The sequence below is a fragment of the Cynocephalus volans genome, chromosome 1, assembly GCF_027409185.1.
Source record: "Cynocephalus volans isolate mCynVol1 chromosome 1, mCynVol1.pri, whole genome shotgun sequence".
Lineage (NCBI taxonomy): Eukaryota > Metazoa > Chordata > Mammalia > Dermoptera > Cynocephalidae > Cynocephalus > Cynocephalus volans.
Genome location: NC_084460.1, coordinates 112,000,164 through 112,020,226, shown reverse-complemented (window position 1 = coordinate 112,020,226; position 20,063 = coordinate 112,000,164). Strand labels below are relative to the sequence as shown.

At 37.9% G+C, this 20,063-nt stretch overlaps 1 protein-coding gene across 10 annotated transcripts in view; it reads right to left on the bottom strand.

The window, feature by feature from the left end:
• LPP (LIM domain containing preferred translocation partner in lipoma) overlaps nt 1-20,063 on the bottom strand; it is a 670,167-nt gene that overhangs the window by 101,805 nt on the left and 548,299 nt on the right. For all 10 annotated transcript variants that reach the window (XM_063111732.1, XM_063111742.1, XM_063111717.1 and 7 more), the window contains one exon: nt 8,208-8,377. In XM_063111732.1, the coding sequence (XP_062967802.1) occupies nt 8,208-8,377 (170 nt within the window). The remainder of the gene's footprint in view (nt 1-8,207; nt 8,378-20,063) is intronic.

Sequence of the window (20,063 nt, the reverse complement as noted above, 5' to 3'; positions counted from 1 at the left end):
ATTTGCTAACATTTCATTCAAGATTTCTGCATTTGTGAAAGTCATATTAGCATAGAGTTTTCTTTTTGGGGCAACGTAGGTTTATTATTACCAGGATTATGTTGAGTTATTTGTTCTTTGAAGATCTGAAAAATCCTGTTAATGAAATTTCCTGGGTCTTTCTTGGGCTCTGCATTGCATCCATGTTTATGAGGCTACTCAAGTTTCTTTCCCCCGTATTTTAGATTTGCACAGAAAATAGCCTCTCGTATAAAAATTTTAATTTTAATTATTTTAAAATGTCTTCTGTACCTGTGCTAAAGCTTCTTTTTCATTCTTAATTTTCTGTAATTTCTGTTTCTTTCTTTCTTGACTATCTTTACCACATGTTTATTTTATTGCCCATTTCACAGAATCATTTCCTGGACCTAAAAATTCCAGGATTTTTCAACTTATCAAAGCTTTTATTTTAACAGATTCCTTTTTCCTTCACGTTGTTTTTCTTGCCCTTTTTTAGCTTTTTAATATATTTGTACTCTTTCTTATTGTAACTAATGATACCGGTATTACTTGGGATTCAATGTTGTCTGCATCCCCCTCTCATTGTCATGCAGTGTTATCATAATCACTACTTTCTAAGAATTCTTGAACCCAAGGGTGTGCTTACTTATTTACCCTTTCATACATTTCTTTATCCTCTCATTTATTTACTGGACTGCTATGTGTTCCAAAATAGGATCTGTCTACAATTTCCTTTTGAGACTTTGCTATGATAAATGTTTTTCTAAATCTTCCATGGAGATTTAGAAAGAAGATATAAACTGTTTTGTTGTATAGTTCAATGCACATTGATTAGTCAAAGAGTAAAATTTTACAAAGAATATGGTTTTACTATTTTTATCTCATATTTCATCAGTATTTTTGTACCATAGATTTAAACCATGGATATGATATGCTGACACTTAATGAAAAAAGGCTCAGGGCTGTTCTTTATTGGGAACTGTGACGTTTATCAACAAAATAATGTTCTTTGGCCTATTTGTTTTGTCCCGAATTGTACTTTGTCTTTTATCTAGTAGGTAGTTAATAGTAATTTCTTTTGGTCTGAATTTACTATTCATCTTTGCCCATTTCTTTATTTTTAACTTCTAGTTTTATTGGTTCATTGCTTATCACCATTTTATTTGCTCTAGATCTCCTGAAAATTTTGTTGAAATATTTCTTCCAGTCATTTTTCAGAAAGAATATGTAGGTGATACACATTCTTTTTCAACGTCAAGGAATATTTAAAAGAGACTATTTTTGTAGAAGGCAAAGTTTGATATACAATGATATACAGAGTACTTCAAAATCTTTGTGGAAAAATAGAATTAGAACATGAATATTTCCATGAACTTTTTGATGACCCCTCATACTGTTGTGTACGTATGCATGTATGGCTTGATCCCACTATGTGTGTGAGTGTAACCACGGGTGTACAGATGTGCGGTTACATCTGTACACACAAATTCCACAGGTAAACAGAAATAGAAAAGGAGTGTGTGGTAAAATGTGAACTGTTATTATATTTGTATGGAAAAATTACGCATTTTTTCTTTTATTTTCCAGTTTTTCTCTAATGAGCACATAATACTGGAAAACTTGCTGGTTTTAAAAAAAAAATTTTTAAAGAATTACTGCTCTAAGAAAGATTATCCTGACCTCAGTATTTCTCTAACATATCTAAAAATAAGGTGAAAGACACATCTATAAAATTCAGTTTGGTTTAATTATTTTTTTAAAAAAATTAACATCATGAAGAATGATTTCCATTAGATATATACGAGCAAAAGCCAGGGTCAAGTCCTAGCTCTGACACTCATGCTCTATGGAACTGAGCAAGCTGACATTTTCTAAGACTCACTTTCTTGCTTGGAAATGAAGGCAAAAATAATTGTACCTATTTCCTAGGATCATTATAACATGTGATAAAAGTGCTTTGTAAAAGTTAAAGTATTAAACAATGTTAGCTGTTATTATGAATATTTTTAACCATAAAAAAAGTTTTTGCCTTACAATGCCTCTCCTTGAGGCATTTCAGGGACAGCAACATGGAAACGTTCAAGAAAAGACAGGGGCTTATGGCTTTTCATCTGTAGAATGTCTACAGTTCAGTTTCTGTAATATTAAAGGGAATGACTTAGGTGGTTATCAATTAAAATCTTGGAGATTGAAGTCTATAATTACAGCTGACTGTAAGTGTGAGTAATGGGGTCTGTCAGTATCTTCATGTCTTTACGAAGTTGAACATTAGTTGCTGGGTGTTAGCATGGATGGACTCAGCAACAAAGTGCAACTTAGAAAGTGTTTGTGGCTTTTGTTTTGTCTTTTACTTTGAAAACATCAAAACATCAAAGCCACATTTGTAAAATGGGACTAATCATCTCCCCATTGTCTATTTCACAAGGCTCTAATAGGTAGGATAATGTGCAGTGACAGATTCTCAGGAGCACTGTAAAATGTAAGGGGCTGTATGAATGGAAGAAATAACTGCTCCTAGTAGTTAGCACGGTTAAACCTCTCAAGAGAGTGCTTGGCAAATTTTCCCTTCTTGAACAATATTTCTTCTTCCTGAGAGAGTGCTGGTGGGATGATGTAACATCAAGAAGAAAGTGCGTGCGTGTTTGTGTGTTTTTGTGTGTGTGTGTGTGCTGTGAGAAAGAAAGAGAGACAAGAGGGACAGACAAACACTCCTTGGAGATGAGAGAGCCGAGATCAGCAATTAAGAAGGGAAGGAGGGAAGTTCATGTGATCTTTCAGGTTTAGTCCAAATTCTTGGTTCTTTTTCCAACATTCCCATAAAGCACTGGCCATAACTGCTTTTAAAACATTTTATTAGGAGAAATGGAGTATATAAAAGGACAACTTTCCTGCAGAGGTACAGAAACCTTTCTCTTAATGTAGGTTGAAAAGTGAGAATGTTTTAACTGTAGTCTTTTAGTGACATAAGGGAGCAAGAGACCTCTAATGCGCCAAGTTCGGGTACCTTAGAGTGTTCAGTCTCCTGTGGAGTTGGCCTCCTATTTCCATAGGCCCTTTAATCACTTGGATTTCAACTCTAATAAAAATGTCTGTACTAACTTCCACTGTTGGAGAATTAGGAGTTGGATTCCATCCACTCCTGGTATGAGCCCTGCTTTAGGGGAGGAGGATCCTTGGCTGCCATTTCATAAACAGACTTTTGCTAAGAATTTCTGATGTGCTGTGTCCTTAGGTCCAGACTCCTTGGCAATGCTAAGAAGAAAACAGCAATTATTTTTCTACACTCACAAGTAGCCTGTCGCATTAAGGAGGCAGGGACACATACTGGAGACACTGAGGCTGCCCCCCATACTTAGACCAACATAAAAATCTTCTTAGGCAAAGCATGAACCTCTTCTCATATATGCCCTCATATTCCTTCTATGGCAACTGTTTATTTAAGTATTTCCATAGCAACTACAGTCAGGAAATTGCCCCAAACTTAGAGGGTTTCTATATTGTATCACATTACGCTAAGGGAAAAAGCAACAATAAAAATGTTATTAATCAGATTAAGCCCTTATATTAGTAAACAGTTTCCTGGTACAAAAATATCACACTTGTTCATTCCCTTTCTTTGAAGAGAGAGAAGAAATGAACAGCTATTTCAGTGGATTGAATTATGTCCCCTCAAAACTACCTGAAGCTTGAATTGTGTCTCCCAAGTTTTATGTATTAGAATCTTAGCCCCCATTGTGACTGTGAAGAGGGCGGGAAATCCTATTATGGTAATTGTAAGGTGGAGCCTTGAAGAGGTGATTGCATTGTAGGACCGTGCACTAGTGAATGGATTAAAAATGGTGTTGAGGGGCGTGGTTCTGAGGGCTTTAAAAGAAGAGGAGAGTCTGTCTGTCTTCTCTCTCTCTGCTTCCACCATCTTGCAATGTGAGACCCCTGGGTCACTGTTGCCACTACCAGATGGACTTTGGACTTCCCAGCCACAGAAACTGTAAGCAATAAATTTCATTTTCTTTGCTAATTACCCAGTTCCAAGTATTTTGTTATAAGCAACACAAAAGGACTAATTCAGCTCCCTTTAATAAATGAGGACACTGGTACTCAGAAGCTAAATGACTTATCGAAGGTCACACCAGGAGAGCTAGCACTAGAATAAATATATTCTATTTATATCACTTTACTTCCCAAGGAAGTTTTAGTGCTCTTAATTTTAACTTGTTCATTTACTCAAATTTATAAGAATAATCAAAACTATGCTTTCAAGAGAAATATCAACAAAGTAGAAAAGTATCTCCTTGATTTTGCTAATAATTATACAAACAAATTAAAATAACTATGACATAGTGCACTTATTAAATTGGTTTAAAATAAGTAAAAATAAACCTCTCCAATAGGGGATAGGTAACAGTTTAAGAAATGATCTCATTATTGCTGAAGGTTTTGTAAATTAGAAAAATCTTTCTAAAAAAATCTGGCAAAGTAAAGGAAAAGTCCTCCAAATTACCTCAAACTTGACGTGGCAATGTAAATCAAAAAATTTATGCTAAGGAAGTCAATTCAAAATTTTAAAAAATACAAAAATTGTATTCAGTTATCTACAGACATGTTATTTACAACCAATAAAAGACTGGAAAGTACCCAACACCCTTTGAGTGGCAAATGGTTTCAAAATATAGTGTGTAAACACAATGTAAAACTAAACAGATAAAACGCTAAAAATGAAGATTAATAGAAATGGAAAACTATGTATTTATGTAGGTTAACAAATAGAAAGTGGAAAACAAAACATGTAAAGTGATTAATGAGAATTACAATGCCATACTGAGTCAAATTTGCTTAATCACAGCTACTTACGCACAAGGATTACAAATTCAAGAGACCGTAGGAAAATATTAATGAGCACTGAACTAAACTGATGAAATTACTGGTGCCTTTCCCCTCAAAATTATGTAAATATTTCATTTAAATATGACCTTAGGTTGATCAACAATCAATTTAGATAGAAATAAACTTAATTTATATTACACTGGTCTCATTCTTAGACTCAGAGTATCAAAAAATGGGTGGTCCTTACACAGAAATAATGAACTAAGCCACCACTTTCAATATCCTGATTCCATCAATGAAAAAAAAAAAAAGAAAAAGAAAAGCACACTGATGATGGCCAGGGGCTGGTCTTCTCTGCTTTGTACAGAATGTCTTTTAGACATCAGTTTCCACTAATGTAACAAGAAGCAACTTTGCTGGATGACATAGAAAATGCTTCCTATTCTAAAGCCTTTGGTTCCAAAAAAGACACACACAGCTCTAGGATCTCCTTAATATAAACTCTATCTTCATAACAAACTTGTTTGCCTTATTCTCCTGGTTTCCCCAACATCTTGGCATTTCTGGTGTGCAGCTTATTGGACTCAGGAAAGTTCAGAAGAAATTAACGTGCTATACATCCATCTGAGAGCCTGAGGGCTATGCTGAACTCTGGAATCAATACTGAACAAGGGTCTCTGCATAAAGCTTAAATGAATTCTGATAAGAATTAAATTACATTTGGAGTCACCACAGATAGATCCCATTAAAGAAAAATCTTGATTAAAGTTCTTATGAGGAAGAAAAGTCAAAAAGAATGGTAAGAATTTCCATTATTTGAATTCACCTGGCTCTCCCAAACATGTGATTAAATATCTCTCTGATAGTTTTCCTTATCATAACCATAGTAAAGTAATACGCAGCCAGTGCAGAAGGGGTTGGCATCCTAAAGAACCACAGAGATTCTACACTTGGAATGATATCGAAATTGGACCCCACACACTGTGGAAACCCATTATTGAGTCAGATCAGACTTTCTTCAACCTTAGTACACACTCAGGAAAGCAAGCAAAGCATGTAAAAATGGGAGAGGGGTATTTCTGAAAGGTTAAAACAATTTCCTAAAGCCCAGTGAATCCTACTACACATGTAAGGTTCTCACATTCAGAAATGTTAAATGGGTCCAGAAATCTTATGAAAATTAATCTCAGAATAACATTTAATCCACTACTGTTTCCTGAACAGGCCCAGTGTGCTTTAAAAGGATTGCCTCATTTCATCTTCACGAGCCTTTGGGGAAAATACTCCAATCATCCCCATTACATAGATGAGGACACTGAGGCTTAGAAGGACCGAGTAACTTTCCCAAGGAGACAGAGCATTAAGTGATGGAAATAAATTCAAACTCATGTTCTTCCTACCCTGTTATATTGTTTCCCAATATTGTCTATATGATTTTTAGCTCCTAAGGGATTAAAAAGCATAACTGAAGAAAGCTTCACAGGAGCATCATTAAAGTAGCAAGAATCAACAGTGTAGTCAAAAAAGGGATGAAAAAGTAGACACGAGAGCTATAAAAACACTGCAGTCTGTCGTTACTCAGTGTAAGGACAAACAGCCTTCGGTGCCTCTACAGGCTCTGCTGACATCACAGACACACAGCTCACGACAATAAATAATTTAATAGCGGTGGTCCTCAGTCCTTGTGAATAACAGTCTATACAGTCTGTTTAAAAAGGTAGGGAATTATGTAATGCCTTTCTCTTTTCAATAAAGGCTTCAAAGGGTGATATGTAAAATATTCTTATGTTCTAGAGGTAGGCTTTTGTTCATGAGGCTTTCCCTTGTACATAATTGCTCCTTCCTGTATTTGTCTTTATGTTTTGGACAAACTAAAACCATGCAACATCTGCAAAGAATATGAGACTAGGAGTGTGAATAACTGAATATAGATAGACCTGGCTCTGACACTAATGACAGAATGTAAGAAATCACTTTCTTCCTCCTATGTCTCTGTATTTTCACCTCTAAAGAGAGGAGTCAGGTAAATGATGTTAAGATTCTTTTTTCCCGGCTGGCCCTGTGGCGCACTCGGGAGAGTGCAGTGCTTGGGAGCGCAGCGGCGCTCGCGCCGCGGGTTCGGATCTATATGGGAATGGCCAGTGCGCTCACTGGCTGAGCGCGGTGCGGGCGACACCACACCAAGGGTTGCGATCCCCTTACCAGACAAAAAAAAAAGACTCTTTTTTCCAGCTCTGACATTGTATAGCTCTATAATGATGCTACATGTGTTTAAGTTGCCTTTGAGAGGAAAACGAAATGAACTGAACCTAAGAGATGCAGAAGAATATTTAATCCTACAAAGTTGTAATCTTGAGGAACTTTCCTACTTGTGCTACAGACCCCAGCGTTACAATGAGTTAGAGCTTTCAGGTTATAAGAAAATATCAATCAGGCCAGACACTTCTTCAGTATGCTTGAACCTTGGGTATCTGCAAAGCCACGTATGGCTTCCAATATCTTGCACTCAAGGCTTCTCTTATGTTGAAATGCCTGGGCACTGCAGGGAAAACCATGATTCTTTTAAGGTTTGTAAAACAGTACTACTTTTTCCACTGATGTGTTCAACAGAGATTAAAATCATGTAGAAGGAGAGCAAAGAAATTTACTTTATATTAAAAAAAAAATTTGTGTTCATTCATCAAATTGTTCTACCAGAACCCAGATTAATGTGTACATTAAGCAGCCTTGAAAAAAAGCTAAGATAATGTGACTAGGGGTACTTTTTAGTCACTCGGCTATGTTGTTAAAATATAGTTGTTGTGTTCTTTAAAAAAAGAAAACAATTATTAGCTCAGTCAGCATTACTACTCATTTCTCTTTAAGGTGTTCTATAATAAAGGGTTTCTTTGTTTGCATCATTGCAAACCTGCTGGATAAGGGGGTAAGAAACATTCTGGGTAGATAAGAGGTGATTCAAAGGGCCCAGGAGTTTGGAAGAGTGCTGACAAGTCCAGAGATCCTGCAAAGTTTCCTTGAAAATACCAGGATTTCAAATGCAGGGTGAGATCTAATAACAAGAGGTGTGACTCAGCTGCTTGGGAAGTCTTCTGATGCTTTAGGGAGGAACACACTAGCTTGTACATACATGTTTGAAAGCCACAGGCTGATGATCTCCCCAACAGACTACTAACTGAATGGTAAGCCCACCCCAATGCACACTTCCGATCTCACATAAATGGGGGAAAAATTATGATATGTCAATTACGTGAAAAAAGTTACAATATGCCAATTTATACACACACACATTTTGAAATCTGATGGCTACATTCTGTGTGGAATGATTGGCATTCAGCCAAAGAAGACATCTTTGCAAAGCACCTAAAAACAAATCTAGAACTTACAATGTAGCAGGGCTCGCAGTATGCTTTCTTTTCCACGGCATAGAAGGGCTGCCCTCGTAGCTTCTTGTTGCAGATGATGCAGGTAAAACAATCCACATGGAACACCTGATCCATGGCAGTGCATCCCGTACCTTCTCCAACTACGTTTTCCCCGCAGCGAGCACAGCGGCCTAAAAGAAAAAAGGGATTGATTGTAAAGAATAAACCAAGGAGTGTGGGGGAGAGAGCAGATGTATAATGTCAGCAGCAGCCACAGAACCACCACTACTGCCTCCACTACCACCAGCAAGACCACCAGCCACCACTGTCCATAAGGCTGGCGTGATGGTGATTCTACAGGAGTCAGTTGAGGAGACTGACTGTCGCAGCCTAAGGTCCCACAGAAATGAACAGAGTAGAACCCAGGTCTCTGACATTAAGCCCAGTGCTTGCCTCTAATCTCACATGCAGGTGTAAGAGGAACATGACTCAGGATGCTTGGCATGGAAGGCATAGTCTATAAAACAGTCTTTCTCCTTGGAGATTCAACGCACCCAGTTAGAATGTGAGGGAATGGGTCCAAACTCAAACTTTAATTCCTTTCACAAAAGCTCTGGTTGTAAAACTGCTGCAGCCAGCCCTCAGTGACAGGCAGATCACAAGGTAGTCCCTTTTATCTCCAAACTGCTCTGACCGCTAGAAAGATTTTTTCTCATATTGAGCCAGAATACTTCCTGACTCTGCTACCCAATAGTGCTAGTTCTGTCTTCTGGGGCCTCATGATACAAACTTCATCTCTTGGACTTGACACCCTTTAAGATATCACAATTCAGTTAGCATTGCTTCCAAGTTTGTTCTTAGTTTGATCATCCCTAAATCCTGCAATGGTTCCACATAATGTAGGGTATTGAGTCCCTCATGGCCCTGGTTGTCAATGCCTGTGCGGCGTTCTGCATACCTATCTCCAGCATTCTTAAACTGATTAACGTGACATCTGGCTCACATATGAACATCAGGTTTGGGTTTTAGAAATTCACATTGAGCTGTAAATAACAACAGTAAAATATAATTTAAGAAAAATATTTATGTCCGTGAGAGACACTGATGCTGGTTGCAATCTGTATCTCTATCTGGCTCCATCATGGGAATCTTGAGCCAGAGGTCAGGTCCACATCTAGTTTCCCTTCTTATTCTTTGTTTCTACTAAGTTAAGAAATCCTATCACATAATTACAGGACACTAGGAATGTCAGAAAGTCTGTGGGCTTTGACAGGTAAGTTATAGCAAACCTATAACCTCACATATGTCAAGCATTTTTCTTTGGGCTTTAAATATATTAACTCATTTCATATCCACAACGACCCATGTGTAGGTACTGTTATTACTCCTGTTTTACAGATGAGGAAACTGAGTCACGAAAATGCTAACTAACTTCAAGTCCAAACAGCTTCAGCATCTATGCTCTTAACTATTTTGCTATATCGCCTCTTCCTAGTTCTGTGCACCAGGATTCACACAGATCTGACACTGTGGAACATTATGGAGAGATTTCTCACTGAAGACTGCTTTCAGCACTCCATCACATTGGATTGACAACCATTTCACACTCAAAAATGAGAGGGCTAAATGTTTCAACTTGGGAGAAATGAATTTAAAAATATATTTCTGATTCTCTCTGATTGCATTTGGCCCTGGAAAGTATTTCTTTATATTTGGTTACAGTATTTGAATGTATCTTTTAAATATGGAAGAGCACTGGCAAGTCCAGAGATCCTGCAAAGTTTCCTTGAAAATACTAGGATTTCAAATGCAGGGTGAGATCTAATAACAAGAGGTGTGACTCAGCTACTTGGGAAGTCTTCTGATGCTTTAGGGAGGAACACGCTACCTTGTACATACATGTATTGTCCAAACAATACATAATTAATTTCTTTCTAAGGAATAGAAAATATGAAGTGCTAGAAAAGAGTTAAATTCTTGGAAACTGAGTTGTCTCCACTACAGTTGATATTATTAGGAAGACTTGATACCATATTCTTGACATTTGCTAAAAAATTTTGTATAATATTTCTAATAAACTTTGTGGGTTGTTTTTACAAACTTTTATCCAAGAGTTAACTTGTACCTGTCTTTATTATAAGATGAAAGATGCCTTTAACATTTTAGACTTTCCCTACTTATAGTAACAAAATTATTTCATATGGCACTATTTTTGTGATTATTCTGGGCAAAAAACAAACAAACAAACAAACAAACAAATAAAAACTGTGCTATATTTGAAAATTATGCTAGAATTCTGGGAGCTTCATGAAACCTTTGACGACATTTCATTATAGAAAGCATATTGGAGATTAGAGGCAAATGGATCACCAATCCATATGATTATTAACAGCATATTGGATTCCTGTGAAAATTACAATTTTACATTTCAAATTTGTTAAATGCAGATCAACACAATTATTTTCCCATATTACTCTTTCCTTTTCTACATGTCAAACAAGATCACTTAATAGGATATTAGGAACTACCAGGGAACTGTGGACCACACATGGCAAAAAAAAAAAAAAGTTTCTGGCCAAATGTTACAAACTATTGTTCATGGTCTACTAGGCAGCTAATGGTAGCAATTCTGATCCAGACCATGGGTGCCCCAAGTGGAATCCAAGAGCTTGAGCCTACATGCTTATAAAGAGGTTGATAGCTACCCAAGATGATCAGGAAGTGAACTTCGATCATTGATTTAGATGGAAAGATCAGAGCAGAGCCCTAAAGGCTAGGCTGAAAAGATGAGCTTTTAAATTTTCTGTCTATTCAATAGACACCCCAAGTATCTATCTCTGCCCAGGCCTGTATTCTGCTTCTGTGTGATATACAGAAACAGATTAAATGACATTAGTGCCTTTATTCCAAGACTGCATACATCCAACAGTCACATAACATAATGTGCAATGTGTCGCAGAAGAAGAGTGCTATGAAAAGGTGGAAGGAAAATCAGATCTGAGGGGGCTCAGGAAAGGTTTTGTGGAGGATGAGCATCTGAGCCTACCTTAAAGGAGAGAATTTTGATAGGTGGAGGTGGAAGAGAGAAGAACATTCTAGTTTGTCCAGAGGGAATGAGTGGCTGTCTCTTATTGGATCCAAAAGCATTGCAGTGGCTAGGTGATGGCACAGTAAGGTTTTGTCTTCTCAGCTATGAAAGCAGATGAACTATATTCATAAGGACCAATCTTCTCTTTTATGTTTTGGGTAATATATTTCCAGAGTGGGTCAGGCTAATATGCTGGACCCAGACATGACCAGTTCTGCTGCCTCCCGTAGTTTTCCTATTCTTGGGATAAATCGGGGACACCAGCCTCGAGGGCAGTCAGTCTGGCACCTTTAAAATCACAAGCACAGAAAAAGAGTGAAGAAGAAAAAATAAAAATAGCCTTACACATCAGCAGGACAGAAAAGGTGCCCAAATGTTCCCTTTTCACATTAACAAAAATTTACAAACTATGCCTTTTAGGGAGGCATTCAGAATGGAAAGAAAGTTACTCAAGCATAGTGTATCCTTGCCTCTAGAGGGACTTACACTACACATTATTAAAAGCACACTACAATCTTAATGCCCATCTTTTATACAAGTATCTCAGCTCCTTTAAACAAGAAAAGCCAGGGGAATGGTATGAATTTCAAGGCATCAAAGCATGAAGAAAACACAGTTGATGAGGGGCCAGTAAGAAGCTGGAGCTCAGACCCAGGCTGTTGTGAGGAGCTTGTTGGTAATGCTTAGCACAGTAACTCAAAAGATCCAATGACAGAGGACCAGACAGCTCGCAGAGAATTTAGTCAGTGAATTAAGACTCCTGAACTACACACGCATGCACGACTAGTTTATATATAAATGCTCGTTATATCTATTGCTTTATATCGACTGGGGAGCCAGCCATTAATTCTTACCCCTTACGTGTTCTCTCCCATCTATAGAGAACTCAGTGATGTCTCTAAAATGCTCACCTTCCACCACATGCCTACTTCCTAAATCAGGTTTCCTACCTTCCATGGGCTATTGCAATGGCTTCCTAATTGTTCTGATATCTCTGAATTACTTCCTCTTGCAAATGGAAAGGTTGTATGGAGGCTTTAATAACTGAGCTAAGTCCAAAGGTTAGGCAGAATTTGAACAAGTCATTTTTAGGTTGGCATGGTAGATGGTGGCATTCTGGCATACCAGGAGGTTGAACAAGGCAGAGAGAGTAGTGGTATTCGTCTTTTCATATTTATTTTCTCTTTTAGTAACGTGAATTTATTTCCCTTATAGTGCGAAAATAAATTTTCACTTAAAAATGTTTTCCCCATGATCACTACATGATTAATACAAAAGGCCACAGACCCTCTTTTGCAATTACTGCTTGTTTTTAAGGTGGGACCAAAAATGACCATAGCCATTTTGAGAGTTGGTGCCATGGTGATTGGGGATGACATACTCCCAAACTTGTACATTATTCAGAATCAAAAGTAAAGTAGTAAATTTATGGAGACATCAAGCTAGGTCACATTTATCTTCATGTCCTCCTTGCTACTTACAATAGAAATTTTAGGCACAAGCAAATTAATACTGTATCTTTAAATATTGTAATGACTTGAAACTCTATATGCCAATTGTATGACATATCAGTTTCCTCATTAAGCATCTTCTTGAATATATTTTTTTAAAAGTCTTGTTCTAAAAGTTAAATCAATATTATATAAGGGTAGTGAAATGATAGTAAAGCATTCCTAGAAACAAAGCTTGCTCCAATTTATCCTACACATGGCCACTGGAGGTGTCTGCTTAAAGCACAGCCTCCATTCAGCTAATTCAGAAATCATCTTCCATTAAAGGTAAAAAAGATAACAGAACAAGTTTGCATCCTTTATGTGATAGGCCCATATGACACTCACTGAAGGTTCTATGATGATGGGATTTTCTATCACCAAAGCCTTAATTTCACAGGAACCTGTAGCATTAAGGCATGTAATAACAGATAAACTGTTTCTTAAACTGTTTACGTTCTAGGACGGTGATTGTCAACCTTGCCTGAACATTGCACTCATTTGGGGAACTTTAAAAAATACTGATCCCTGGGTCCCAGCTCCAGAAATTCTGATTTCGTTGGTCTGGGGCAAGATGTTACAGGAGTGAAATTTTTGAAAGCTCTTCAGGTGATTCTAATGTTCAGCCAAGTTGAACCACTGTTTGAAGGGATACCTATTTCTGTACTGCTTGTCAAAATAAAAGTTGACAAGTATTGCCTAAACAGGTTTCATCTGCATGCAAAACAGTTCAGGGACAGACTGTTCAACCATGAGTTGGCTGAAAAAAAGAAAATTCTGTGTCATAATATATGTTGTTTTTTACCAACACGAGTAATCTCCCTAATGTTCTATTTATGTCTTAGTTTGAAAAGTTTTCAATGCCTTTCTACCCATCTAGTTGAAAACCATTTAAAGTGAGATATCACATATTACAACATATGAGGGTACTTAAAAATGGAATTAAAAGATAACATGAATCTTTCCATGAAATTTTTGAAGACCCTTTGTACATAAAACTGTTCTTACTATTTTCTTGGACTCTGTCTTTAAATAATGTGGTAATACCCAGCGTCCTATGGTTAGTGTCACTTAGATCTGTGATTATTGGAGTCCTTATTATATCTTAAAAGCTGGACTGTAGAACACATCCAATTCTGTCACTCTGCTTGTGTATATATAACTGAATTATACTACTTCACTACATTATTGCTTTAGACAGTCCTCACAGAGATATTTGCAGATTCAATGGGTACATGAATGGCAGGGGAGAGAAGGCTGCAGATGCTGTCCCTCTTTCTCTTTCTCTTTCCTCTACACACACACACATATCCACACAGACACACAAAACAGAAAAGGAGCAATGACTGCTTTAGCAGTAGGGCCAGTGGTAGACTTAAGACACTTTCAGAGACAGACAAATTAAGAAACACTTTGGCCCTCCAAAGGAAATTAAGCTAAGGTAAAAGAAGCAAATAACTCCACACATATACAAACCCAAACCCCAAAGTTGTCAGGGAGAGAAGTTCAGGAATGGGTGGACAAAGGCCTGAACAAAAAAGCAGGTGAGATGAAGAGAAGGCTGAGTAACCATCTGAGAGAGGGAAGTTATTGTGAACTATGGCGCGATTCGTTTGTAGATACGTATTTGCTTAAGTTAGGCCTTCTGGTTGAGGAGGTAAATTGCAAGGGGGAGTCCCACCTAGGGCTGCAAAGCAAGCATGTTACACTGATTTAAATATATGCATTGTGAAAGAGAAAAAATAGAAAATTATTGTGTGTTTTTCTCTGTGCCAGGGACTCTGCTAAGCAATTCACATACACTCTCTCATTTAGTCCTATCAACCCTAACCTGTTATTCTTATTTTATAATAAGAAACCTGAGGTTAAGTCACCTGGCCAAGGTCTCAAAGGGAGAATGCACTGGGGCTGAGGTTGGAACCAGGTCTAAGTTCTAAAACCTGTTTTCTTAATCAGCATGTGTTTTTCCATGAATAAATTTTATTATTCAATCCTAATGGTGACGTTACCAGCATGGCTTAGGAGTGGGGCCCATTGCCACCCCCAGAGAAAGAAGAAGGGCCAGTACAGCATCACTTCTCCAACCCCCCAGTCTCAGGAGATCTTAGTGAACACTGTGATCTGCCATAGGCGGGGAAGATGAGGGTCTCTCATAGCAGATCTTGCGTGTTGACTCAAACTCTGGCTTCCCATCAGGAAAGCTTTTAGAAAAATACTGAGGTTTGCACTCTACCTCCAGAGACTTATTTCTTTGATCTGAACTAGGGCCTTGAAATAATGAGTTTTAGAGGTTCCCAAAGTGATTCTAATGCAGTGGATTTGAGAACCACTGCTATAACAAGGACTGTGTGCATATGAGGAACACAAAGAGTAGTTTGTCCTGGAGTCCTAGAAGGCAATAATAGCTAGTGCCAAGAGCCCCAAGGATCTACATTCTAGGAAACTGCTGATAGGGGCAGTGAGTTGGGCACCATCTACCCTGGTCCCCATCTTCACTAAATTAGCAATATGCACAGTAGACATGACAATAACTTTCTCACAAAAACTTTCATTCTCAGGAAAAGCAGCAAAAATAATAAACAAAACAAAAATACCACAACCACCACTAACAGCAAACAAAACAAAAACCAACACTGTTTTGCAGTTTTGGATAGAATACATGGTACTGTTAAAACAAAATTATATATGATATCATGTAAAGAATATCAAAATTATGAGTCCTACCTTTGTTACTTACTAGGGACAGGCAGCCTAGACAGGTTCCCTAAATTTTCTGAGCCTGAAGTTCCTTGTCTCTAAAACATGCAGCTGAACAGATTCGCTCACAAGACAGGAGGTCTTAGCTGAGTCATACACCCTGCATTTCTATCAACCCCTCAACAAATGCACTTACTGAGTCTCTATTCTGTGCCTTGTACTACGGTAACTTTTCCTAAGTCTTCTGAAAAAGGAGATGATGGTAACTGCCTTAACCACCTGGCCATGAATTTCCATGAAGGTAACATCTGTAAAGTGCCTCACACGAGCCCTACTTCTTTCTTCCTTCATCTACAGGGGGTATAAGACAACCTCAAAATGAAGAGCCCATCACAATTAAAACCAGAAAGATGTTCTCGACCACCCTCTAAAGATGATAGTCAATAGTCAACACGTGGAAATAGATGCAGCTGCATATCTGATGCAGTTATGTACAATTTATCAATATTTTACTAATAGAATTTAGTGCTAGAAATTCAATCCCGATCTTACAGAAATGTGGGGGCCCCAGAGGGATGGTAACAGTCAATAATTATTCAGCACCTATTAAGTGCCAAGTGTCGTTTTAAGTATTTAAATGTATTGCTCATGGAATTCTCCTGATGACCCTACGGTACAGGCCCTGTCATTATCTCTACCACCGTTGAAGAAAAGGTGGTGCCTGATCTCTGTGGGTCTGACGTAAGTTTAGATAGTGTTATATCACACATTGAACTCTAATTCTATAAGCCATTTAGCACTTTTAAGTTTCAGTATTTCATTGTTAAAATCAGGATTCAGTGCCCTGCCCACGGCCACAGAGTTAAAGATTGAAGCCAGAACTGGGGTGCAGGCAGTCTGGCTTTAGAGCCTACCCATTTAACCAGTCCTCTAAACTAGCCTATTACTTTTTAGAAATCCAAATTTCTCAAAAACATCTGGCCTGGCAGGGAGCTTATACAAATCTAAGAACATCCTTGACAGGAACATAACTTTTGGCCAAAGCAAGATTTCTCTTCAAGTTAATTTCTACACATGGACATTTTCATATTCCCACTCTTAATATTCAATGTATTCTTGCATATTTAAAATTCTTTCCATAATCGATCTGTGAACAGAAAAATCAATATTTACTAGTATAGTTATAACTGCTGTCGCGACAGTTATTTTTGACTTATGATTTGAATCTGCACCATGGTATCTCTCATGGGAATTTGCATTTCCCTCAGCTCCACTGTGGCTAGAAAATCATTAAATTTATTCTGGTTGAGGGCAAACTTAACACCAAGGCGACCCAAAGGGTGTCTCTAAATCTATTGTATCGCTGTGACCCGCAACAGCATGATTCCTCCCTCTGATGCTAACAGGCACCCTTCATATTTATATAGTGCTCCATAACATTAAAAGTACTTCCTCATTCATCAGTGCATTTGGATCCTCCAATGATCTTGGGAGGCAGCAAAGCAAGGGTTATGAGCATCCTGATTTCAACAATGAAATACTGAAACTTAAAAGGGTTTAATGGCTTATAGAATTAGAGTTTTCTCAAATATCTCTCTTACCTTCCTATTTCACAAAAGGAGAAAGCAGGCAGATAAGAGTGTTAACACTGAAAAGATCTTCTGTATAACAAAAGATACACATAGATGCATGTTTAAACGTTTAGCAGGCAGATAAGAGTGTTAACACTGAAAAGATCTTCCGTAAAACAAAAGATACACGTACATGCATGTTTAAACGTTTATGCAAGGAAATCCGTATTTCACTTGCAATTTTCTCCAATGATCATATGACCCTTTCCATCTTAGACAAGATGGGTTCCATAGTTTGAATGAGTCCCCTCCAAAATTCAGGTGTGATCAGTGTGATAGTATTAAGAGGTGGGGCTTTCAAGAAGTGATTAGGCCATGAGAGCTTCGCCCTCATGAATGGGATTAAGGCCTGAAGAAGAGGCTCTGTGCAGGGTTCTGCTGGTTTGCCCTCCCGCCTTCTGCCACGTGAGGGGGCAGCAACAAAGCACCATCCTGGAGGCAGAGAGTGCTCCTCACCAAACCACTAAACCTGCTGCTGCCTTGATCTTGGACTTGCCAGCCTCCAAAATTGTGAAAAAATAAATTTTTCTTCTTTATAAATTACTAAGTCTCAGGTAGTTTGTTATAACAACCCGAGATGGACTATGACAATGTGTGATTACTGAAAGATTTCTATTTTACCGTACCTGCCTCCAATGGGTGATGCAAGTTTAGAATACATATCAAAAAGAGGAAAATGAAAGTTATGACTAACACTACTTCTTTTAAATTTCTGATTTATGAAGACTGAGAGTAATCTTGCAAGTTCACATAGAACATCATAATTTCCATATTCTCATTTGAATCTTACAATAACTAAAAGCTAAATAAGATGATTATCCTCTTTAAACAGATAAGTTAACATAGGGATAACTTTATGACTAAAAAAATAAATAACAATGCAAAACTGGAAACCTTCTACCAAATGAATGTTATATATAACAATTATATATAAGATTACATTTAATTCTTATGACTTGAGAAGTAGGTGGCAGAGTTGCTATTCAAGCTGTCTGGTGAGCTTTGAGCTGGCCTTTATTACCTGAACACATGGCACGAGACTCAGAGATGGGCAATATTGTCCCTTGACACTACTTCATTGGGAAGCCACTTAGTCTTACTTGGGCTCTTGCTTCTTCATTTGGTTCCAAAACACTCATGACACATTTGTTAAGAGGAATGTAGAGAAAATTCAGAAAACAACCCGTCCATCATCTTCATTTAGAGATGCAAAAACAAAGCCTAAGAGAGAGGCAGTGCCTTGATTAGGATCCCACAGCAAGCTGGTAGCAGATGAGACCTGAATCCAGGCCCCTAGGCTCTCAGCATAGTGCTCTTTCAAGCTGTGCAAAACTATCTCCCAGGTGTGCTACCTCAAATATTAGTTTCTTCCCACTAGCAGGCGCTGTTGCCTGAGCATGAGGAATTTCTCCCTCCACATAATGGTGAAATCTCATTGTAAATGGGAATGTTGTGTGGAACACAGCAAAGTCTACCAGGATGGCTGCTACGTGATTTTGGAATGAGGTTAATTCCGTTACCATATGAACCAGTACAATGATTTCATTTCTCTCTGACATAACCTGGTGTTCTGGATTTTTACATTTGTGTGTTCTGAAAATCAAAGGAACGTCAACAGGATGCGGGGTAGTGGGTTCTGCAGAGGCACAACAGGGCCAAAGAAGACCAGGCTCTGGTTCCTGTTCAACCATTTCTGGTATATATACACTGGTTTTATACACTGGTGCTATATAGAAGGTTTCCAGTTTTTGCTTCATTTTTTTTTAGAGAATACAGATTATTCAAGTGGAATAAGTGGTAAATTTGTGGCTAGAAGAATTGGGTTTTGATCTTAGTTGTATCATACTTTTGTTAAAAATATTGATATAAATCACATGCATAACAGAGCAGAAGTACTTATACATATGGACCTTATATCTAGACACCACATTCTAAAGAATTTCTATGTAAAATCCACAAGGTGGAATGCAGGACTGATGTGAATAGACAGATTTTTAGGATCTAAGTGCCTTACGTATACTGGCAATGCTGTTTATATTCTCAGGATGGATGCCATGAATACTTGACACGTGATGTTACATCAGAGCGCAGAGGAAAACACACAGGCATAGAGTCTTATGACCTCAGGCCATCTCCATTCTTGCTTCTCTGTAAAACCCTCATTGCTATACTGCAGTCTCCATCTGATTCCATCTCCCACACTTGCATAGCACCACTGAGCTCTCTGAGTGCTGAACTGATGTCTAGGGAACAGTTATTAATACACATATGTATGCACACAGTATGTGAAAATATGCAAGATTGAAAGTGATTAGTGCATTACTTTTAGGTAATACTTCCCACAGGGACTGTGTGCCTGGAAAAAATTCCTCTCTCACTACAGAAGCTTGCACAGTCGTCTGCTATCACTTACCAGAATGTTTGGGATAAAAATGGTGTCAATTTTAAGGAAACACACTTCTCAGATTTCTTTGTTAACATCTGAATAAAACATGAGAAGGTTCCTACTTTTCTCCATTCTCCTTTCATTCAGAGAATAAGTCCCTTCACAATCTTGCTTTGTGTGAGAAAGAAAATAGTCACCCTCCTTTGCCACCTCCAGATTAGCAGAATCACTGGGTTTTAAAGTAGAAAAGTTTAAATTCCATGCTAATAAACTCCTCTGGCTCTCATAATTTCTGAGCTGCAGGTCAATGCTTTATAATAAGAACACAGCAAGAAATCACATTTCTACCTTGTAAGAGCTTATAGCCCTGTGAGATCAGAGACAGCATCAGAAGAAAGGCACAGAAAGTTCTACAGAAAGGATTGCTGGGACTGAAGGGACACTTTCTGGACCATGTGAGAGTTTGAAAAAATGGAACACTGCCTAAGAAGCCAAATCCTCTCTGTGCACCTCCCTTCTATAAAATTAATACACTGAATCAAGTGGTTTCTCTAAGGACCTTCCCAGTCTTCAGTTTTTCATTCT